Consider the following 22,529-nt stretch of genomic DNA (forward strand, 5'->3'; position numbering starts at 1 on the left):
GACAGTTATGAGTTGTTCTGTCATTAAAAAAGAAAAAAAATCTTTATGCTTCAATTATTTCTAAACTGCCCGAAGATGTGTGCAAAACAGTCCCCAACTGTTTCTCTAAGAAGCATGTGATGCACTGGATTTGCTCCTGGAAGCTTCAAAGGTTATACTGTATAAAATACCCCGCACTGTAAACTGCAGTTTCTTTAGGTCTACCACATGCATCTTAACCAGACTTAATGAGTCGATTTATTGGTCCTAGTACCTTCTGGACACAAAAGGTCTGGACAAAATCCAACACATTGGATTATAGTTCCAAATTATCTACTACAGTATACAGTATATTCAGCAAAGGCAGGTGTTTAAACCTTCAAATAATCAAGTGCTTTTTTGTATAAAAATAATTTATAGTTGGTTGAAAAAATAGAAACAATAGACTATATTGCTATTCATATTTTTTCAACCACTGGTTACTGTAGTGTCTGGTTAGGCTCTTGCTTTCAGATTACAAAAGTATTATTTGAATGCAGTTAGGAAGTTATTCAAGGTCACTTTAATTTCTATAAACAAAACACCTTCAAGCTGTAATCAGACCTTCATGCCTTGAGTCAAGGACCACTTGAGCTACTGTCTCTGCTTTATTGTATTTTAAAGATTTTTTATGGGACACAAGTTTTGAAGACCAAAAAAATCTACAAACCAGCACAAAATGTGCCCTTGGAGTTGTATAGTTTCATAAATCATGTGTTTTATTATACTGTATTTGCAGTTAAGCAGATCTGAGGAAATACACAGAGAATCCATTGGTAATTAGTCTGCAGATTAATATGTGGAAATGCATTTGGTTTAGTATTCCTCTGGAGTGCAATAGAAATAAAGAATAGAGTATATAATCAAATACTGTGTGAATATTAATGTAAAAAATCCTTGAAGTCCCTAAATCCCCAATGCAATTATTTTCTATTCACATTAATTATTCCTAACAGATGACATTAATGACTTTGAGTTAAAACCCATGTAAGGAAACCCTTCACAAGATCAATGCTATTTAGAAAAGGGTCACTTCTAAACTCACACATTGCGTCTGAAGCAATCTCATCTAAAACAGCTGCAGTGTATTGGAAGGTTAACAATTCAGACTATTTTAAGAATGCTAATGACACAGCTATCCTTACTTGCACTTGTTGAATACTTTTGAAAATGCCAGACTTTTCTCTTAAAGATTTATTAATGTACTTTAAAGTATCCCCTAAGAAAGGCTCTGTTATGTAATCATTCCTGATTTTAAGAGTTTTCTAGTGCTGACATTATATCCTTGATTTTGGATTGCAATTTTTAAAATGAAATATCATTTTTTACTTTTGTGTTATATTTTGTCTAGAAACTACACTCTCGAATCATGGATTTGTCATCTGGAGATCTACTGTTGGAAACAGAGAGAAGTAAAGGTTTCCTGCAGCCCCGAATTCCAGAAATTCCACTTCATGTGAGACACATTTCTTTGTTGTTTATTTTACAGTTAACTCTTTTAGATACCTTAAAAAATACTGTGAAGGTATCGCAGATGAAAAATGGCACTCGTCCCCAGAAAACATTACTAGAGATTAAAATACTTTTCTGCCTCCCGCCTCTGAAATTCAATATCACGTCCCCAGCTGATAGTGCAAGCAGAAAGTGTCACTTTGCACAAAGAGAAATAAATCTAAGTCATATTCCAAGAACACTGTTTTGAGTATTGATTACAGCTCATCGTCTCTGAAAAAATGTCCAAGAAGCTTTTTTTTTTGTAAAAGACAGTGTAGAGTATTACTCATCCTACGTTTATGATATATTATGTATGAACTTTTAAAAAATTCATGCACTCAGCATTATTTCCAAAGTGGGGAGGTTGAGTAAGGGGGTAAGCATTGTGTTGTTAAGGCAAAAAAGGCAGTGTGTCTTTTTTATTAAGAGTTGCTGACAGTCCTTCTTTATGGAAGAAGGGATGAGATGTTACAAATTGTTTCACTCTTTTGAGCATTTTCCCACTGTCCTTTGTCGGTTAATAGTTTCCTTTGTCATGTTTAAAATACACATGCAAGCTGAAACCTACTTGTTTGGTACTGATTTCATAATTCTTTTTATTGGTGTGATATTAAACTGCGTTTTAAAAATATGGGCATGTAATTAACGCAGTGCATTCCTGTATATGGAAGTTTTTATGTTAATGAGAGGCCATGTACTGTAGCATAAATGTTATATAAAGATTTATGCTGTGCTGTCACCTTTAAAAAATATCCTGTATATTGGGAAATTAAACAATATATAAATAGTGTATGCATTTATGAACATTTATGTAATATGAATACTTAAGCGAATATACATATCTAGTTGTTGTTGTAAAAGTAAAGAGTAGATATTAAAATGGATTGAGCATTTTACTTTTAGGCAAATAGCATTAAACTAATTCAGTTAAGAAAAGAGCACTAAACAGTTATAGCTGTCCCTTAACCCTTTAGTCACAGAAGACCATACAGCTGTTTGGTCTTTAGTTTCTGAAACACCTAATTTACAGAAACCACATAGGCTGCCCTAAGGTTAAGGCTTAAAAGGTATAATAACCAAGAATGTTAGGCCATTTAAAAAATCACACAGCCATGCAATTTCTTTTAATCCAACTCAATAAATAATACTGTGATACAAAACTCTAGCTGTAAAATGCTATCTGTTCTTCATTACACTCTTGCTCGGAGCCAGCCTTTAGTCACAGTCAACCAAAATCGCTTTTGGAGAATGGTGATAACTACTAGTGCTCCAAAGGCAAACATGGGCTGTCAATAAACTGCATGGGCAGAGAGGATCAGCTGTCCAATGCTGACACAAAGATGGATTGCTGTAGATCGGAGAGTTTCTTCTATAAAGAACTGAAGTAGATAGGAAACTGAAATTAGACTGCGATGGGGGAAGTTTTATTCTCGGTAGATTTTCCCTCTAGCTTTTTCTAAATTAATTTAACTTGTCCAATCTACAGTATAGTGCCTCATCTGTTATAATGTTTTTATCATAATGCAGTTGTCAGAATATACTTGCTCTTCTTTTACTGTCTTTAACCTTGCTGCCAACAGAATGTGCATTTCTGTACTTTTGCAAATGCATGTAAATCAAAACTGAATGCCCAGGAAACCTATAACGTCGCCTGGTTTTATTGAAGATATGATATATAGTCACATTTTACAGTACTTAAGCCTTTAGAAACTGCAGGTGTTGTCTAGGTCTAATCATCTCCAGATTAGCAGTTTTTGCAAAGACAAACCCACAGCAGACAGCAGACGTTTTGCAAAGCCTATCTTGATTCCTGGACCATTGAAATATTTTGACTGCTCTGACTTTTGGCAGAGTGGTTTTTGTTTATTTCTCCTAAAATTATATATTTTTTTTAATTTTAGGAGCAGGTTGAATCAATATTTCTTTTCACAGCAAAACAAAAACAAAATATAATAAGATGTTGAGTTATTCTGGAAACCCTTCAATATTTTCCATTAACTCAACAATTGTATTTGGGCTGATAATGTATTCTCATATATTTATATACATTTTAGTTTAAATTAGTTTTGCAAAATTCTGCACTTTTTTCCTGTATTGACAGTATTGACATGCAATATTCTTAGATGCTTTAAGCCATCAAAATTAACCAGTGTTCCAGAGTGGCTGCAAGATCCTGTTTAAATGTCTCATATATATTATAATTTGAGGTTGTGCTGCATCATTTGCTTTCTGCTCAGACGGTAATTCTTATTGTTTCATTCTTCTGGTTAATCTCCTAATTGTGACACTGTTATTCATCTCCTTCACCATCACTTCATTTTCAAGAAAAAAACATTGACACAGCACTGCATGTATTGGCAGATAGATAGGTTAGGTGTTGCATTAATCATTCACTCTTCATCATCCACTTAATGTTGTAAATTAAGTTTTTGCTCGAGTTTTGACTTTAATAAAAGTGAAGCGATTTAGCTCTAAAATATTTGGATACCTACGCAGAAATATAATGAATATTGATGGGGGAAAGAAGGAACAGGCCTGTCAAAGTTTTGATTTCTGATGTCTTTCTGTTATTTATTGTCTGCGGTTCCTTAGAATCATTTAGAGTCCAGACAGCATGGTCCCAGTCCTTGTCAACAGAAACTGCTCTCCAGATAAGTCTCAACAGATGACCCTATGCCAATGTGTGTCACTGCCCACCAGCAGGATAACAGCAGGCACCTGGCTAATTGGTTTCAGCTTAGATAACTATAATCCGAGGCTGCTGCCTTCTCCATATCTGATGAGAGCTCCAATACTGGCACCAAAACTCAGTGCGTCCATGAGTAAAACTGAGCCTATAATCTTCCTTAGGGTACTAAGATGTGATTCCACACACGTCCTTCTGTGCAGGATTAACACGCAAACACTCTCACTCATTGAGCTTACAATACCAGACACAGATGCCACATGCTTTCTCTGACTGATTACGGCCAATGCATATTGATTCCCTCAGTGTAGTGAAGTGTCCACTTTGGCCTTCGTCCATGCTAGTCCAATGCTTTATTATGGTAGCTACTGAGCAGCACCCTAGTAGTGCTCAATCAGTCTGGGCTGACTACACTCTTGCACAAGTCCATATTTAATAATGTGTGTCATTTAATCAATGGCTTTATTTTCACCTGGATTAAATATTGAATGATTGAGCTTTTTGCTCTTCAGCTTGCCTGCCCGACATGAAAAGGTGTCTTATAATTTTATAATACAATGATATAATTTGATCCTATATTATCTTAAATGCCAATATGAACTGTCCAATTCTACTGCACAAAGTGTAGAATTAAAAAACGTTTTATTTTTCATCTGATTCCAAGGTAGATCTAATAGATGTAAATCCCCTTTACAGCACACACAGCTATAGGGATCACCAGTCAGACAAATCAGTGAATGGAAAGCTGTAACATCTTTTTTACATTATTTCCCTTCGAAAGGGGATTTGGATGTGAAAAAATTAATTTGCCAAGGATAGTAGAGAGAAAAAAAGAAATCTAACTTTATACCTTCTGTATAAAATATTGTATATATGGAGCAAAATAGAGAACATTGCCTGACATTAAAGACATTTCCCTAGGAGAATGCTGTGAGATCATGCTGAATTTTTAATTCGATTTAAAGTATCAAATTTAGAGAGTTCATTGTTTTTCAAGGACAGTTTTCTTAGTTTGTTGTCAAAACATGATATGTTTGATTTGTTGAAAGCCTGAGCACTGTGGGGAACATGCTAAAAGGAATAGTTTGGAATCTAAGTGTTACATGTAGTTCTCCTTGGGCTGTGAACCACAATGACCTGTCAAGTGTTGTAGGAGCAGTCACTATTGTGCCTAATTTAACATGGACTATCTGTGTATTCAGCAGTACTCCAATGTACTGGGGGGACGACCACTTCATTTTCTGTGTTATTTTGTTTGTTTTTCAGCAATTGTTTTACAAATTAATTTAATTTATTCCAAACGGCAAAGGGATGTGTGCTCTCTTTTTGGTATAAAAGGATAATTACATCTCTATATGTTTTTGCAGGAATCCCAGCAGAATGTAAAACCTGGAATTTCCATCATGAAATGCCAGAGTCAATTAAGTTTGACAGTACCTACTCAACTCTACCATCGCAGCAGCTGTAGCAGCAGTGAACTATCCCTGTCAAGTGCCTGCAGCGAATACTCCAGTGGTTCCTGCACGTGGAATGATGGAAAATCTTGCAGCAAAATGGTAAAGGCATTCATTTTGCAGATCATTTTATAATTATCCATTTAATTTTTAGGGTACTTAGTCAAAAACTTGCCTTGGTATAATGGATTATGGCCAAAATGAACAGATTTCAATGAAGATGAGAGAGGTTATGTAGTAGATCTTGGTGACAAATGTAGATGTGTTATGTTTAATTAAAGTGCTCCATTGTGTTATCTCTTGTAATTTAGTAAAGTGTATGTCTGAAGCCATATGGTTTGCCATGTGTGATATACAGCCATGGTGAACTGGCAATAAAACTACATAAATACTGCTGCAGAATATATATATATAAATTAACAGATACTAAGCACTAGACATTATTTTATTTATACTGGATGTTTTCAAAAGTTTTGTTTACTAGCTCAAAGAGCAGTTGAGGTGCCATACAGCTGAAGCCAGTACATTCTTCCTGTATCTGAAAACAAAAGTAAATCTGAAATGTATCAGATTTGCAGTTTAGCACTGCCATAAGCTGTGAACAGCAATATATATCTTTGACCCACGGAACACAATATGAGGAGATGTCAACTCTGAAAAGGATCCCTCAGCGTTCAAACAGGTTGCAGCAAGCAGAGAGAGATGGAACACTGAGTTCTTTTTAGCGTGTCTGTGTGTGCAAATGATGTCTGAGACATCTCAGCTGAAGTAAATAATATTAGAGTGGAAATCATTAAAGCAACAGGACCATCATTTTCTTCTTAATTCTCTTTCTCTCTGGGCTTCTTATTTAAATATATCATTAGAATTATTGATTTTTTAATGTAAATCCCTATCCTAGCCCAAGGAGGCATGTAAAAAAATAACTGTAGTTAATTTTACATTGAATTGTTTGAACATCCCCTATCTTAGCCTAAGTCCAAATGTAAAAATTAATGTTGTTATCTTAATATACAGTATGCTACACACATTAAAACAGTATCTAAATATTCAGTTACTTTATGTGCACAAGTTATGTTCATTCAAACCGCAAAAAACATCTACAGTAACATGGGTACTGAGTTGTGGTTCAAACAATCTCAGCTCTGTTCTTTGAAAATTTAAAATTCATGTTCTTTCACAAAATCTCTCTCTATAGAATACACTTATATAACATCAAATCTTCTCAGCCTTCAAAGTTTAAATGTGTGGAATCATTGCAGTGTGTCTCTGCTAGCTGCCTTTAAAAGGTACAGTCAGTATAAGTAATTGTAATTTCAAGTTGATTGATGGCTTCTCAGAATCATTATTTGAAGCTATTGCCGGTTATAGTGATATTAAAAGTTAACGGTGTAGGGGAAATGGATGGAACGAATACTATTCCAGTTAATAGGAACTTGTAATAGAGCAGTTAAACACTTAAGGCAGAGACATCATTCCCAATCTCAAGATAAGTGTACGTCTGGTATTAAATGTGTGTGTTTCTGATTTAGTAAGCAACCTGTTTATGCTGCTGGTCCTCTCTCCCATATGTTTTGTCTGAATAACATAACGTGGTGAAAAAATAATTCCAGGTTCAACAGCTGTTGTAAATATGTACAGTATGTATATATTGTGTACAGTAGATACTTTTGATTTAAAGTACAGGAGATATGTTATTTTGCAATTTCACTATTACTTATCAAAAGCATATCATGGTAAAGCTATACCATTTCTGATGTATAGATGATTGTTTTAATACATAGAAAAACAAACTATACAGCAGAATATCTGCTTTGAGATGCTCACCAGGGTAGATTGTTGTTGAATACACGTTCCGTTAAATATTTTGGTTCACAGATTGCTTGATCTTCATTCTTAGACTATTAACTTTCTCAAAGCATAATGACTTGGTTAATTCTAGTCTCCAAATTGTCAGAGTGTGTGTGCTGGGGTCCCATGCAGGGTGTGGTCCCACCTGACTCCCTAAACTTCCAGGGTAGGATCTGGGTTATCAAGAACATTACTAGGAATAAGTAGCTCACTGATAATGATGAATAATTCTATCCACCCATCTGTAATTGAAAAATAGAAATACAGATGCAATGCATCTTATTCTTCATAGTACGGGTTGTTTAACTGGGATTTGGGTGTGTTTTGCATCATAGTCATCACTGACGTGGGAGAAGAGAGTAAGCATTGGCTCTTCAGCCCCGAGCAACATTTCCTGTCCCGCCGAAGAACAGCCCCCTACCAGGAAGAAAGAGAGTCACATCCTTGAAGGTTTGAAGAGGCTTCAAAAAAGGAAGCCAATGGAACCATCTTCCCTCAAATCCAAATGGGGGTACAAAGACTGCATGAACTCTAATGAAGGGATCTATTCCCCTGGGATAAAGTGTGGAGGCCAGGGTGCCCTCAAGTCCCAGATGCCATGCAAAACTACAGGACTATGCACAAAACGTGAACATGGCAAAAAGTTCACATATGAGTCTGACTCTCACGATGATGCGGATGATGAATCCACGAATGCTCCCTCTTTATGCCAAGAGATTCCTATAAAAGACTGTAGGACATACTCCAAGAAGCTAACCCACAGCGTATCTGATAGTCTATTCAGCTGGGAGTATAGTGGGAAGTCAGTGACAGGGAAGCCTTCATACTTCAACTCAAAGGAAAGACCAGAGAAACTAACAAGCTTTATCAATGGCTTTCTTCCTGGGGAGAAGAACTGTGCAATTCTCAGCCCCCCTGTCCTTCAGTGTGAACCTAGCCCAACAGAGAGGGACTGTGCTCTCCAGCTTTCAGACTTTGATGACTTGGAAGTCTTGGAGGACTTGCATGTGGAAAGTGGAGACGAGAAGACCACTGCAGTACACCAGCTGGCAGAGAAACAAGCTGAAGACACTAAGAGGCTATCAAAAGAGATGGACAAAGAGTTCACTCTTCAGTGTCAAAAATATCAGAGCAAATCTCAGCAACCAGACAGCAGGCCAAAGACTTTTAATTTGATAAAGCAGCATAAGGTAGTGAAAAATGCATTGTCTGAAGAATGTATTACTGTAGTATTTGATGCGGAAGACGGGGAGCCTATTGAGCTCAGTTCACAGCAGACTGGAGTCATTTCTGTGACTAGAAATGAGATTTCAGTAGGCCAGCAGCAGACCGTATCCACTGCTGAATATACTAAACTGATACCTCAGGGAAAGTCTAATTGTCAGAAAGGAAGCAATGCAAGAAACTACACACTCTTAGAATCCCCTGAAAACCAAGCTGAGCATCAGCCTGACAATATGGCAGAAAGGAGTGTTATTCTCTCGAGTGCATGTGCCGACACAAGTTCTGAAAGAGTGTTGTCACACATTCCTCAACAACAAAAATTAATAAAACCCATCTATAGCAGTGTTCACAAAGTCAATTCATCTATGCAGAATGCTTCCACTCAAAAGGCAAACCTGACCAAAATACCAAGCAGAGGTAAAGGATCCCCACAGAAGGTGTCTAAAGTGTCTGCTGCTGAAGCCAGCAATAACAGTGGGACCTCCACTTCTTCTTTTCAAGAGAAGTCACCATCTTCTCCTCCAGTAAAGTTGTCAAGGTATATAAAACCTCATGGAGGCAGTTGTATTCAGAGCCCAAAAGCAGAACTTGGAGTTTCAAAGTACAGTTGCCCACCTCAGCAAAGCTCCAAGATTCCCAACAGGAATGAGTGGGGAAAGAGCTCTTCCACTGGAAATTCAGGATCCCCCCTTTTACCTAGACGACACATAGAGCCTGTTGACTACGGGGAACAGCCAACCAGAGACAGGCTCTGTGACGCTAGACAAACTGAACTCAGGTCTCCCTCCCCTCCTCCCCCTCCAGGACGATCTGCTTCCTTACTTATAAGACCAAACTATGAAAACACACCTGTCGCACTTAAACCTGGGGCTCATCTCACTGGAGCAAATGCTTTAAGAGGAACTCCCCATTTATCTCAAATACACCATCAACACCAACCACCTCTACCTGATATGCAACATTTAAACTCTCCTAAGGGGCAATATATAATGGAACCAGATGCAAGTCATTGTACAGAAATAACACCTCAAAAGCTAGTGGAAAATGCCAATCAACACCTGCAAAAGTCTCCAGGGATAAATCAGACCCCAACGAAAGGATCACCTAAAAGGGCTACAGCTAAACTGTACCACCCTTCTTCTGGATTTGGTTACGTCCCAGATTTCCAAGAATCTGCATCCAAAAGTTCTAAGAAAGTGCCCTGTTTCTATAACTCTCAGAAAGGCTTCTCACTGCAAAGCACATTCTCCAGTAAGAAAGGGCAAACTCCTGAGAATGGGTTTCCTCTACCATATAAAACCTCTAGCAGCTTGCCAATTTCACTGCAGGGTCACTCACCAAATACTCCTGAGTCACAGAGCACTCAGAGTTCTCAGGTGTCCCCAACCTCCTCTAGTGTTGGAATTATTCCTCAGAGCTCTGAAGAGAAACTTTCAAAGACACGTATTCCCATTGGCCTCAAGGCCCTTGTGAAATCACCTCCTTTGCTGAGAAAAAGTTATACGGTGCCAGGAAAACAGGAGAAAGATAGTATCAATTCAGCTTCCAAAGGGACCATGACAGCAAGCCATTTTAGTGAATGTGATACATCAGAGGGAATTGCGGATTTTGAAATGGAGACGGCAAAGTCGGACCAGGAGATCAAAAGTGAAACTCACAGCAACCCATTAAGCGTGGAAACACTGGAAACATCTGTAGTGTCTGAAAATGGAAGCCCTGTTTGTGCTAAAGGGGATGGAGAAAGCAGACTCTTTAAGAGGTCAGTTTCAGTTACAAATAAAGCTCATTTAAAGCCTGCCCTGGGGATGAATGGGGCCAAAGCTCGTAGCCAGAGCTTTAGTACACATTCCGGGGAGAAACCTAGCGCCAGTATATTGGAAGGACCTGGAAAGATACGGACTCAAATAATAACAAATACAGCCGAAAGAGGCAACTCCTTGACAAGGCAAAATTCGTTAATTGATGGGTTTCAGCTTAAGCCTGCCACCGGCCAGAGTGAAAGTCCATCCCATTCTCCAAGAGGTGTTGACGTCTCCTACAACAGGCAGGGGTCTCATGGAAGCATGAGCAGTCCAAGTAAAATAGCTTTGAGAACCACCCCCAAGGGCGATGGCTCTAAAAACACTTCAGTGGGTGATGGAAGCAAGTCTCCACCACAGAAAGAAGCACGCAGTCTACCTCTCGCTGATAGGTTTGGACTTAAAAATTCTAGACGACCTGTTAAAGTTGCATCACATCCTCTGTTTGATACTGTATCGTCTCCTGTCTTCAGCACTGAGCAGACACCAGAAGCTAATGGAAGCAGGTTGTTTAGCCCTAACCGGAGTGAGCTGGTTAGGCCTCTGAAAAAACAGGACCCAACTAAAGGGCCAGAAATAACTGAAAACCCCGTGAGTCCTTCAGTATCCACAATAGAAGAGAAGGTTATGATGGGCATCCAGGAGAACATGCAAAAAGGCCAAGTTCAGGACAAGCCACAAGCCTCGGAAACAAAGCAGAAGACAGGCTCAACCTTGGCGAGCTGGTTTGGCTTCCGGAAAAGCAAGCTTCCTGCTCTGAGTGGCAAGAAAACAGATGCGTCTAAAGCAAAAGACGACAAGAAAGATATCAAGATTGGATCAGTATTAGGAGGCAAGCAGATGAAGTCTGACAAAAAGAAAGATAAGAAGAAACATGAGCCGCAATGTAAATATAGTCAAGAGCAAACAAAGAAGGCAGAGAATAGTGATAAACTGGGTTCAATAATGGATCATTGTAACAGTCAGCAAGGACAACCCATGAAGCAGATACAGCGTTCTGCAACCTGCGTAGGAAAGGATCAGTTCATGAAGGAGCTACTGAACAGGTAAAAATAAAACCTGGTAATAAATTCACAGTATTATACAGTTTCAATCATGGGAAGCAATGCAGAAATTAATTAAGATCATTACATATATTCCTTTTTTAACTTATTATTGTTGAAAAGATTAAAATCATATCCACATTTTTATTTTTGTATGCCTGCCTTATATGTTTCAAACTCCCCTTTAAACATCAAAATTAGTATAATTCCTACAGTATATTTTCAATTCAAATTTTATTTCTTGGTGTTAGTTAAATGTAGAATTATTTTTTGGAAGTTACTTTTCCATTTTTAATGGTTTAAGTATGGCAAAAAATAGTAATTGTAGTCAAAAGGTGTATGGAAGATTGAGTGCATACATACTAAGATATACAGTATTATTGTTGTGAAAGGCGCTATATAAAAATAAATCGAATTGAATTGTATTGGTTTTATGACCAATATCACAGGAAATGTGATCTTTCCATTACTGTAGAATCTTGCTAGTCATCACTGTTAAGACCTGTCTATGTGCCTTTGAATTTGTATGTAACTACAATGTGATTCTCAAAGGCCATCTGTTTGATGCATTTTTTGAGAGCTTTAACAAAAAACCCAGTTGCCTATTTAAGACTTCTCTTAGATTAAGTGACCATTTTTTTTAGTTGCCTCAACCAGAGGCCATTGAGGCAGTCATCAGACATGATCCATGTTTCGCCCCTTTATCCCACAGCAGTCTTGGGCAGAAAAATATATCATTATATGTACTTGAATAAATTGATATACTACCTTAAATTGTAACCGACAGATTTTATCAAGACTACTTAGAAACATTTATCACTCAAAGAGACCATAGACAGAAAGATACAAAGAGGTTATTTTAAACATTAAAGCAGAGGGAGAAGCCAGCAGATTGAAGAAGGACAGTCTAATTTATCAGCGGAATCACTTTCTACCTGCAGAGTTGATAAGAAAGCTGCCCAGCTGACAGAAAATGGATCAAATCATGTTTCCTACAGGACTGTGTCGAAGGGCAGCTCCCAGGGCCCAGCTCTGCCCAGCATCTCTATCAACTCCCAGGGAAACCAGAAGAAAAACAATGAAATTAAGGGAGATATGGAGATTCAGAGCGGAGCTGTGGTAAGCCATTTGATTTGCTCTGTGAAACTTTTGTGCTTTGTTGTAGCATTTCATTTCCCTGACAGACCTTGTGCTGTTGTCTAAAGAAACTGATGAAAGAGGTGCTGGGTGGACACGTTGACCATGATCTGAATTACATCTTTCCTTCTGTGGGGTCTTGTCATGATACAGTTTTTTACAGTTTTGTTTCTCTAGACAAGTTGCTTGTGTCTGCTTTTATCTCCACTGTGCATTTCCAATTACACATGTAGTTCTGTTTGATACCTGAAATGCCTCTGGGATCTTGTTACCTTTTCAAGTTTGGTGTTAAGGTAAACACACAAGAGTTTCTTTGTACCATCTCTCCTTCAAGCTAGCTAATTAAGAAGTCCTTGCTCACAAGCGTATATTTTGAAATGTCACATGAAGGCTTTCATTGGATTTTTGAGCCCAAAAGCGACCACTATTTTGGATGAATTTTGTACAAAAAAGGACACATACAGGAAGTGCTGTTCATTACACGGGGAACTCTGGGCAATTGGAATTGTTTTTGGTACAGTAACACATTAGGAAATGTCAAGCTGGTGTTCTTTGTCTCCTCTAATGACGGTAGAGCATTAGGACAGTTAAAAAAAGATCAGAATCATCTATGAAGCCAACAAGGTGAATATCTGACCTTGTCTGTCATTTAGAATTTTCTTCAGGATGTACAGAGGCCAATTTTATTATGCATGAAATAATGTAAATAAACAATACACACTACTTGAAAACAGTGTTGAAAAGTGGTTCTGTGTATTTTCCTATTTGCCATTTATCTTCCAATATAAAATGTTGACAAAATGCAGAATGACCACAGGCTATGGAGCAGCACAGAGCCAGTGTTGTTGCCATGCTTGTTCCATTTTAAGCTTTTACAAAGCTGTTTTGAGTCTCTTTAATTGCTGAATATGTTGTTGATTTATTTAGGTGACATGAATCTTCAGGAAAACTGTATTGTGTATTGAATTCAAACAGATGCAGCACCCTTCTCTGTGAAAAGTTATAAATTGCTGTTTAATTTCCAGAATGGGCAGAAAAGCAAGGATCTAACGAAAGAAAAATAACAAATCTAAATGAAAAGTAATGAAAACATAAATCAAAGTAAAATTGTATAGCTGAACAGACAGAAAAATCAGGGAACATTCGGTTATTATTCTTGTCACTATGAAACATTGTATCGTATGTCTTATTTCATGTAACTGTTTTGAGAAAGAGAAAGCAATAATGTATATGTATTAATTTCAGAGGAGTGTTTTAGGGTTAGGGTTATCAGGGTTTTTTGTCTGAAACATTCTAAAAGTGAAAAGTATTTTTTAAACTTTCAAAATTTGCATGAAACTCCAAAATTTCAATGACATTTTAATTTAACTTGTAACCCACATTTTGTCCTTCTCTATTATTTTATTATGTAATCATCTCAAGTGGTGCTTCCAGATATCAGAATTCAATATAAATAGACACAACGTTTTTTTTCACCCAAAACATATATTTTTTTTGTTCCATAGCTAAACATGCCACTTGCATACAGCACTTCAGATTTCACAAGGTCATATCAAAGTCCTTCAAAAACATTGTGAGCCTCTAGGTGCATGTACTTGTAGGAGCAACAGTTTTTTCCCCCTGTGGAAAATTTAAATATTTTGTGCCATTTGGAAAAAAAAGGCTGCAGCAGGACCCGTAATCTGACTGACCTTGCAGTGTCTCTAAGAACGGAGAGAGAGGTAGAGTGAGACAGAGAAAAAGAGAGTGAGAGAGAGAGACCGTGAAAGTCTGGAACTGTGCAATATGCAGGAAATTCAATCCAGCTGATCTAGAATTTTGATAGCAAAGCGGAGCCCCTTATCAAAGACACTCAATTTAACAATGCCCCATTTAATACTGTCCTGACAGCTCTGCCTGTATCTCCACTCAACAGAAATACAACAAAAAGAAGGTACATTTAGCGTTTGCTGGTTCTTTTTTACCTGCTGGTATAGCAAATTGCAGGATTTCAGCGGTGGTGATAAAAAAAAATTAGATCTATTACAATGCTACCTCCCTTTACATTTAAAATAAGCCCTTTAACTGCATAGCTATTTTAATGATCTATACCTTTATAGAAATATCTGACCATAGTTCTCTTTTATAAGAGACTGTAGGACATTAATTGGAATTCAGCAGTTTCCAGTTGAAGAATTATATTGAACATAAGGGATTTACTGAGTTCTATAAGATATCCTTTAAATTATTTATGGTCAGTGTGTGTGAGTAATGTATATATTTTGTTGTAGGCCTAAAACGACAATTAAAAGTAGAATTATGAGCTAGTAAATGTGTACCACAGACATAAAGAACTGTAAGTCTTACTTTACAATCACATTCATTGCAGTGCATATTAATTGAGCTTCTCCCAGGGGAGTCAATCAAAATTTCACCAAAATCAATCTTCTATCATTTAATATTGCTGACATACTGTATATGTAATAAACATTCTCATTCTGAGAGAAATAGTCTCTAACACAGGAGAACTGCAATAGATCGGCATGAATATTTTTCATTTGTGCTACATTCACATACAGTAGTTATACTCATAGATGATACAAATACAACAGACATTCACAGGATGTCTAAAATCATTGAAAATTATATGCATTTAGTGCTGCTGACTGCTCTTGAGCTTGCACTTTGTAATTATTCTGTCAGTTCCCAAGGTGCTCATTAGTTTACATAAGAATACGTTTTTAAAGGTAACTCATGATCAAACAAAATTTAGATGGCACAATGTACTGTAGCTTTTTGCCTTTTACATAATAAATACGCTGGATTCCAGCAATGATTCACTTCTTCCTGTTTTTAATTGCACATACAGCTCTGTCACTATCAAAACGCTGTTCAAGCAAAGGAAAGAACACCTCGGTTTCTGTAAAGAAAGAAGGATATGCAAATTGTTTCTGAGAGACACACTACTGAGCAGACTCAAAATCGAAATCAGGGACTGATCTGTAGCTGTAGGCAAACGTTAAAGAAATCCAATACAAGTAAATATCATTTCACATTTATTCAATGTCTAAATGACCTCTGTTGTTCTACAGCTTAAATGTCAATTGAATTAAACCCTGTCTGTTCCTTAGTCATGATTCAGAGCAGGGATTATTTTTGCTTTGTTAAAAATAGTGTTTGTTTTAGTTTTTGTCACCTGAATTAAGAACACAAGAACATCTTAAGGTAACAAACAAGAGGGCTGCATTATTAGGAGTGTCGTGCTCACTGTGTGTTGACGATGAGTGCTACAGTAGTTCCTCCTTGAAGTACTGTAATTGTGGTGCTGGAGGTTGAAACAATTGAAGCTTTGGATAGTTATATATATTATTTACAACTTTTATTGCCCATCCAAACAGGAGGAAATTTGTCTACAGCATCACCATACAAAACTACTAAAAAACACAAATAACACTCAACATAAAATAAATACACATTGAAAACCAACAATAGTCCTACTGTAGCTATTCAACATACAGTATACATCTCACTTTACCCATATACAGTATTACACTTTCATTACATTAATCCGATAGTTGCACACAGGAAACAATCACTTAGCTGTATTTAATATGCAAGAAAAGATAGAAAAGAAAATAGATTTCTTATACACATTTTTCTTGGAGAAAACATTTCTTGTGTACATTTTTCTTGGCCATAGGCATTCTAAACCTCCCCTCTGAAGGTTGAAAATGAGAACGAAGAGGGTGGGAGAGGTCACCAGCGCTAGGCTGAGCTTTCCTTTGTACTGCAATATAATACAGCTCTTTAAGCTGTTTGTGTGGTCAGCCAATTATTTTACTAGTAATATTAACAATATCTATGGAAAACGTTTCTCGGGGGGAAAGTGGTTTCTTTCTTATATGTGCAGATGCTCCATGTAAAATGGGGCATGTGTGTTTACAAAAGGGCACACTACCTAAAAGAAGGGGAATGCTTGTTTCAAGGATAGGTATCGGCCTCAACACCATGGGTGACCGATCAACATCTCATTGTTGTCTATGCTGGAAATTACTTTGATCTGAATTCCATGCAGAGCATACAGTATCTGGTGTCAGGGTTATAAACCACCAGTTGAGCGATTACATAAATATTGTAATACTGTTCAGATATATAAATAAAGCTTAATGTTCATGATATTTTTTAATTCTATAACCAGATCAAGCCTGTGCCGCAAAAGATCCACATTATAACTGATAATGATGAAGAACCGACTATGGAGCCTACTTGTCAAGACCACATGATAGGTATGTACCTTGGTTTTTGTAAAAACCCCAGTTGTTCAGGTGGATTCCACCTTGGTTGGTGTCCATGAAAATTATATCCTGCTGTCATCGTAGTTTGCAAAACAGTGCCGTTATTGTGCATTTAAATGTGCTATCATAGAGCACTATTCTTATCAAAAGAGTGGAAACTTTGAAAGGGTGAAAAATCCTAAATAAGCTTGAGAAACATACTGTATCTAAGCTGTACTAGGCATCACCTCTTTAAGAGGCAGGGTCATTCTCCATTGCTCTGATTTTGATTGTGGCAGTCATGTTGAGAAAAAGTAGTATTGGGCAAGAGCTGGCAGCACTCAGCAAGCGGTAGGACATTCACTATGTAAGAGAGACCATGTAGCCAGAAGCCATATCACTCTGCAACTCACAGCTGGCCCACTGAAGCTAAGCAGGTGTGAGTCTGGTCAGTACCTGGATGGGAGACCTCCTGGGAAAAACTAAGGTTGCTGCTGGAAGAGGTGTTAGTGGGGCCAGCAGGGGGTGTGGGTCCTAATGCCCCAGTATAGTGATGGGGACACTATACTGTAAACAGGCACCGTCCTTCGGATGAGACGTAAAACCGAGGTCCTGACTCTCTGTGGTCATTAAAAATCCCAGGGCGTTTCTCGAAAAGAGTAGGGGTGTAACCCCTGCATCTTGGCCAAATTTCCCATTGGCCCTTACCAATCATGGCCTCCTAAACCCATCTATGAATTGGGATCATTATTCTGTTCTCCTCCCCACTGAGAGCTGGTGTGTGGTGAGCGTTCTGGCTCACTATGGCTGCCGTCACATCATCCAGGTGGGGCTGCACACTGATGGTGGTGGAGGGGATCCCCATTGCCTGTAAAGTGCTTTGAGTGGAGTGTCCAGAAAAGCGCTATATAACTGTAGCAATTATTATTATTATTATTATTATTATTATTATTATTATTATTATTATTAAACCATGCTCCATGACATGAGAGATTGCTACAGTTAAATAACCAGAAGAGGCCGGGGCCTGTAGGCAAATAATATATGCCACAGCTAAATATCCCCAGGAAGAAGTGAGAGCACGAATACATTGAAAAAGATAGTCACATTACTAACAGCTTTGCTGGATAATGTGAGAACAGCAATGGAGAGCAGGAAGCAATTAATGTACTACAACTCATTAAATATATAAATGATTTTAAACACCTCTCCTCTCAATAAATAACATTATAGTAAATTATAGCATTATAGCGAATACAATTATATTACATTTCTATACATGAAATACTTACACCTGTGAAAAATACTAAAGTACTGTATCTACTGCCTGCAGAAGATTCCTTAATTCACAGGGCATGGGATGCAGTATCATATCATGTTCTCTCTGAGTTTGTAACACATTCTCTGAAATGTCAACATAATATCTACAATGTGCAGAAATATTCTGTATTGCAAAACGTACAATGAACATTGCACACCTTTGGAGGAATGGTCTGTAGTGCTCTACCTGAGCGATCAACACACCTGAAATGGATTTTCAGCATCCCAGACACGTGCGCAGTGATGGTGTGAGCAGAGATGATAGCTATGTTATACCTGTACTCAGCAACAGGTGTAGTGAGCCAACGTTTCACGGGGTATCAATTGTCATGTGACAGCCAGCCGGTCAGACTGTCATCCTGCTCAGACAAAATTGACAGTTGGGACTGTGGATGAGTGATGCCTGAATGGATGAAGGATTTGTGAGCTAATCTGGGATAATTGGCATCCCAGGGGCTCAGAGAGTGGACCCCTCCCCAGTGTACAAGGTGACTGCTCCACACAGCTGCTCGTAGCTTGTGTGTACGATCAATGACTCCAAGGGCCTTAGAGGAACCACTCTTAACCAAAAAAATCCTGCTTTGTTTGCTGTTGCAGCTTGTCAGGCTGTGGAAATATTGTTAATTTGCCTCCATGCCTCACTAATGATGAAGTTGTGCACCTTGGCTCACCACACACTGACCTGTAGAACACTTCAGTCTTTTGCAAGGGAGCAGTAGCTAGAAATGCTAAAGCAGACAACACTTATGCCACTACAAGCTAACTGTTATATCTCCCCCTTTCATTTCCTTGGTCTGTCAGCGGTAAGAGACAGATGTCAGTTGCTAGTGCTTATCTAGCCTGAGTTCCTGCTGATAGTGCTTCTCAGAGAGGGCTGAGTTGCTCATATTGTTATGAGGAGCCATTTCTTTGTCTCTTGTTGTTCTTGAATTTGATGAGCTCTCTGTAGCACTCCACTGGATCTGCAACAAAAGATGGTTTATTCATGTTGTCATATTTTTGTGATGTGAGTTTGAGTAGAGGTTTGCTTTTTAGTTTCTTACCTTCAGTAGTTTTCTCTGTCTTTCATTCCCTTTTTGTTTGTCTGCTTTGGCTTCTGCAAAACTTGTCATCCTGTTCTGTCAGGAAGTCATCACCAGGCAAGTGGCAGACATTAGCTTTTTATTATTCTGGGCTTCACAGATTCTGAATAGCACTAATTTTGGAATCATTTCCTCTCTAGTTAATTTAGTCCACAATTAGTGGTGTTTTGGGGGTAACTAGCCTATAGTGCGTACAGTGATTGGAAATTTATTGTTTATTAACATCTCCAGCTGTGCCACTAAGCAAAACTGGTTTGAGCAGTTTAGGCAGGCCTGCTATTAGAATCACATGGGCTAATATGTTTATTAAATCACACTTGGAAATACATGCCGAACCATGGCACTTGTCCATAATGGCACAAGACGTCTCTGTAATACTGTTTATGCACAGTGTAGTTTTTTATGCCTGTGTTTCATTTATGTGCCACTTTTTGTGTTTATGTTTGCACTTGTGTACAGAATAGGGCCTATAAAGTTCAGTCTGATGTGTTACTGTAAGGTTACCCTACTGAAGGTTTGAAATCTTAGCGAAAGCTTATTTTTTTATATTGTATGTTTAACATTTCTCAGGACATTCTACATACAGATTTCATATGCAGCTCAAACCTTATGTCATTTGAATAGCATTGAGTTATACTATGTATATTCTCATATGTAGGAAGCTTTTGTTTGATTAAAATAAATGCTTTGAAACAGTGATTTGGTGAATAGTTGTCACGTGTCATGTGTTTTCCTGACTTCAGCATTGAATCATAACCTTGTTCTCCCCTATCTGAAGTACTGTATCTAATTGGTCTTAAAACTAATTTGGCAATTCTGCAGCACCCACACACCCTCTCGTTATAAGATTATTTAGATATTATCCCAGCTCAAATGTAGTAAAAGTAAATGACTCCCAAAGCTCCTTAACGGAATATATTCCAAGTAATAATGAAAAAACTGCTGGAAATGTTTTCAATTTAAAATGCAATTATCATCCTAGAGTAAATTTAAAGTCTCCTCTAATGAAAGAGAACTCTGTTTATGACATTATTGAAAGACTGCATACTTATAGTAAGTCATTGTAGATGTGGACACGTTTCAAAGGCAATAAATAAAAACTGAATCATCATATTCTCGAAATAGCTGTCCTAGACAGGGGACTCTGAAGAAGATACCTCAGATTACTTATATGTCATTGAAAAATTATTTTTCTTATTTTTTCCAGTTGATTTTATTTTTTATTTGTTTCTGATATTATTATGTATAAGTGTTTGTGTTTAAAATTAATTTTCTTTTTGAAATACATGTGCAGTATTTTATTTATTGATGGGTTTTTTTTCCAAAGACTCCATGACACTATTACCTTGCAAAGCATGTTATGGTTGGTTCTCACCTGGCAGTATGGATAGCCTAATCCAAAAGGCTTTATTGATATAATCCCCCTTGTGGGTAACTAATTAAAGTGTTAAGTATTTTTTAAACAAGCTGGGAAACCGGCATCCTCTACTGTTTTGTTTACTCATCATTTTCATGTAATTGAATGGCCTTGCCCTTGTCCGATGTTTTGGGTCTTTAATGACATTGAGTAGATTAATGATTCAACAATTTAGTCAAGCAAATAAAAGTCCATTTTCAAAGGTGCCCTTTTTTTCTGTCACCTCTTAATTTTGTCTTTACTTGCATGCATATAGTGGCTGATGTAAATACACGTTCAAAACATAAACAATGTTCTAAACGTGGCTTCTTAGTGGGACAGTTATCACCGATATAAAAACGACTGTACAGCAGGTGCCGCATTGTTTTGTCAGAGATTCAGAGATGTGTGAGAGCATATTGAGTTATTGTGCTTGCTCCGTTAAACTTGCATTGCGAAAAAGAAAGCTGAACATTCAATAAAAGAGAGCCATGCAATTTTCAAGGTATTGTCTCTTTGACTGTGATTTCCACAATGTGAGTGGGTATGGCCCCCCTCCTGCCCCCACCCAAAGGGGACCTGCTGTATAACAGTTTGAGCTCATTCTTCGTTCATCATGTACTGCTGTCAGCCTGGAGTTCACAAGGAGTTTAATAAACTGTTTGGACTTTGGCTGGGTTCCAAGAGGGATAAAAATGAAATAGATTTGTTTCCACATATAGTGAAGCAGAGCCCAAAAATAAAAGCCTAATCTGTTCTGTATGTTAATTACTTCAACTGAATATTAATTTCTGCTGGCTAAGCACATTTATCCAGAGCTTTTCTGTAGAATTAAATGTTTTATAAAGACTTAAGCAGTTCCCACTTTTAGCACTCTGAACTGTGATTTGTATGGCAGATTTAATTTATTTTTCTCCTAATTTGGCAGGAGTGCCAAGCCTTTCCTGCACCCTTTATTGAGATCTGTATACAAAACACTTTATATGAAGAAGTTTTGAGCATTGCAACGCATCTCAGCATAACAGAATTCAGATGTACCACAGCAGGTATAATTATATTCAGTCATTTGTAACATCTGTTGTGCTTTGAAAATGTTAATAATACAGTTTTGGAATGCTTTCCGTTAAAATGGAGAAGGTAGCTGACAAGCCATGAAATTGGTGATTTAAAAAAATATATATGTATACTGCTGTAAATGGAATCCTAGCTCTTCAGGAAAACATCAATAGTTAAGGAAGCAACTAATATACATGGCTCCGAATTTCCTTCATGAACTCATTGACATGTTTCAGAGCAGTGATTTAGCAATCATCTTAACAATGACTTATTTGTTGGTTCGTTTTACATGATCAGATGAAGGAGTGATAGCTGCTTTCTCCTCTCTGTGCCATCTTAATAAAGACATACAGTACAGCACCTGAGGGTTTTATATCAAAGAGATGTGGGTTACTGGGCCCAGAAACACAGTCAGCATGAAGACAGTAGAATTAAATCAATTTTCAATCTCTTTTGATGAAGTCTGTTACCACTGCCTGGAGAAAGCATTACCTGCTACATTCTTGTGCTTTGGATTTGAAGATAGTCCATTTATACCATCTGAGAAATAGTGATAAATCAATATATCTCCAAATTGTTTTTACTTATACTTTGCAACATACAAAAAACAAAAACATCATGTGCAATGAAATTATCTGTTATATCCTGTGCATAACAGATTTTACATGCACTTTCTTTAGCTGATTTTAAGTTAAGTTCAAGTTTGGAATTAAGCC

The 22,529-nt window shown here is 37.5% G+C and overlaps 1 protein-coding gene across 4 annotated transcripts in view; it reads left to right on the forward strand.

Annotated features, from left to right (window-relative positions):
* LOC102692698 (nck-associated protein 5) overlaps positions 1-22,529 on the forward strand; it is a 150,133-nt gene that overhangs the window by 102,105 nt on the left and 25,499 nt on the right. For 3 of the 4 annotated variants that reach the window (XM_069196268.1, XM_015358337.2, XM_015358338.2), the window contains 5 exons: positions 1,370-1,474; positions 5,566-5,754; positions 7,839-11,572; positions 12,511-12,688; positions 16,884-16,971. In XM_069196268.1, coding sequence (XP_069052369.1) covers positions 1,370-1,474; positions 5,566-5,754; positions 7,839-11,572; positions 12,511-12,688; positions 16,884-16,971 — 4,294 coding nt within the window. The remainder of the gene's footprint in view (positions 1-1,369; positions 1,475-5,565; positions 5,755-7,838; positions 11,573-12,510; positions 12,689-16,883; positions 16,972-22,529) is intronic. The other variant, XM_069196267.1, reaches the window with a different exon arrangement.

The sequence above is a fragment of the Lepisosteus oculatus genome, chromosome 12 (genome assembly GCF_040954835.1).
Source record: "Lepisosteus oculatus isolate fLepOcu1 chromosome 12, fLepOcu1.hap2, whole genome shotgun sequence".
NCBI classification, from domain to species: Eukaryota; Metazoa; Chordata; class Actinopteri; order Semionotiformes; family Lepisosteidae; genus Lepisosteus; species Lepisosteus oculatus.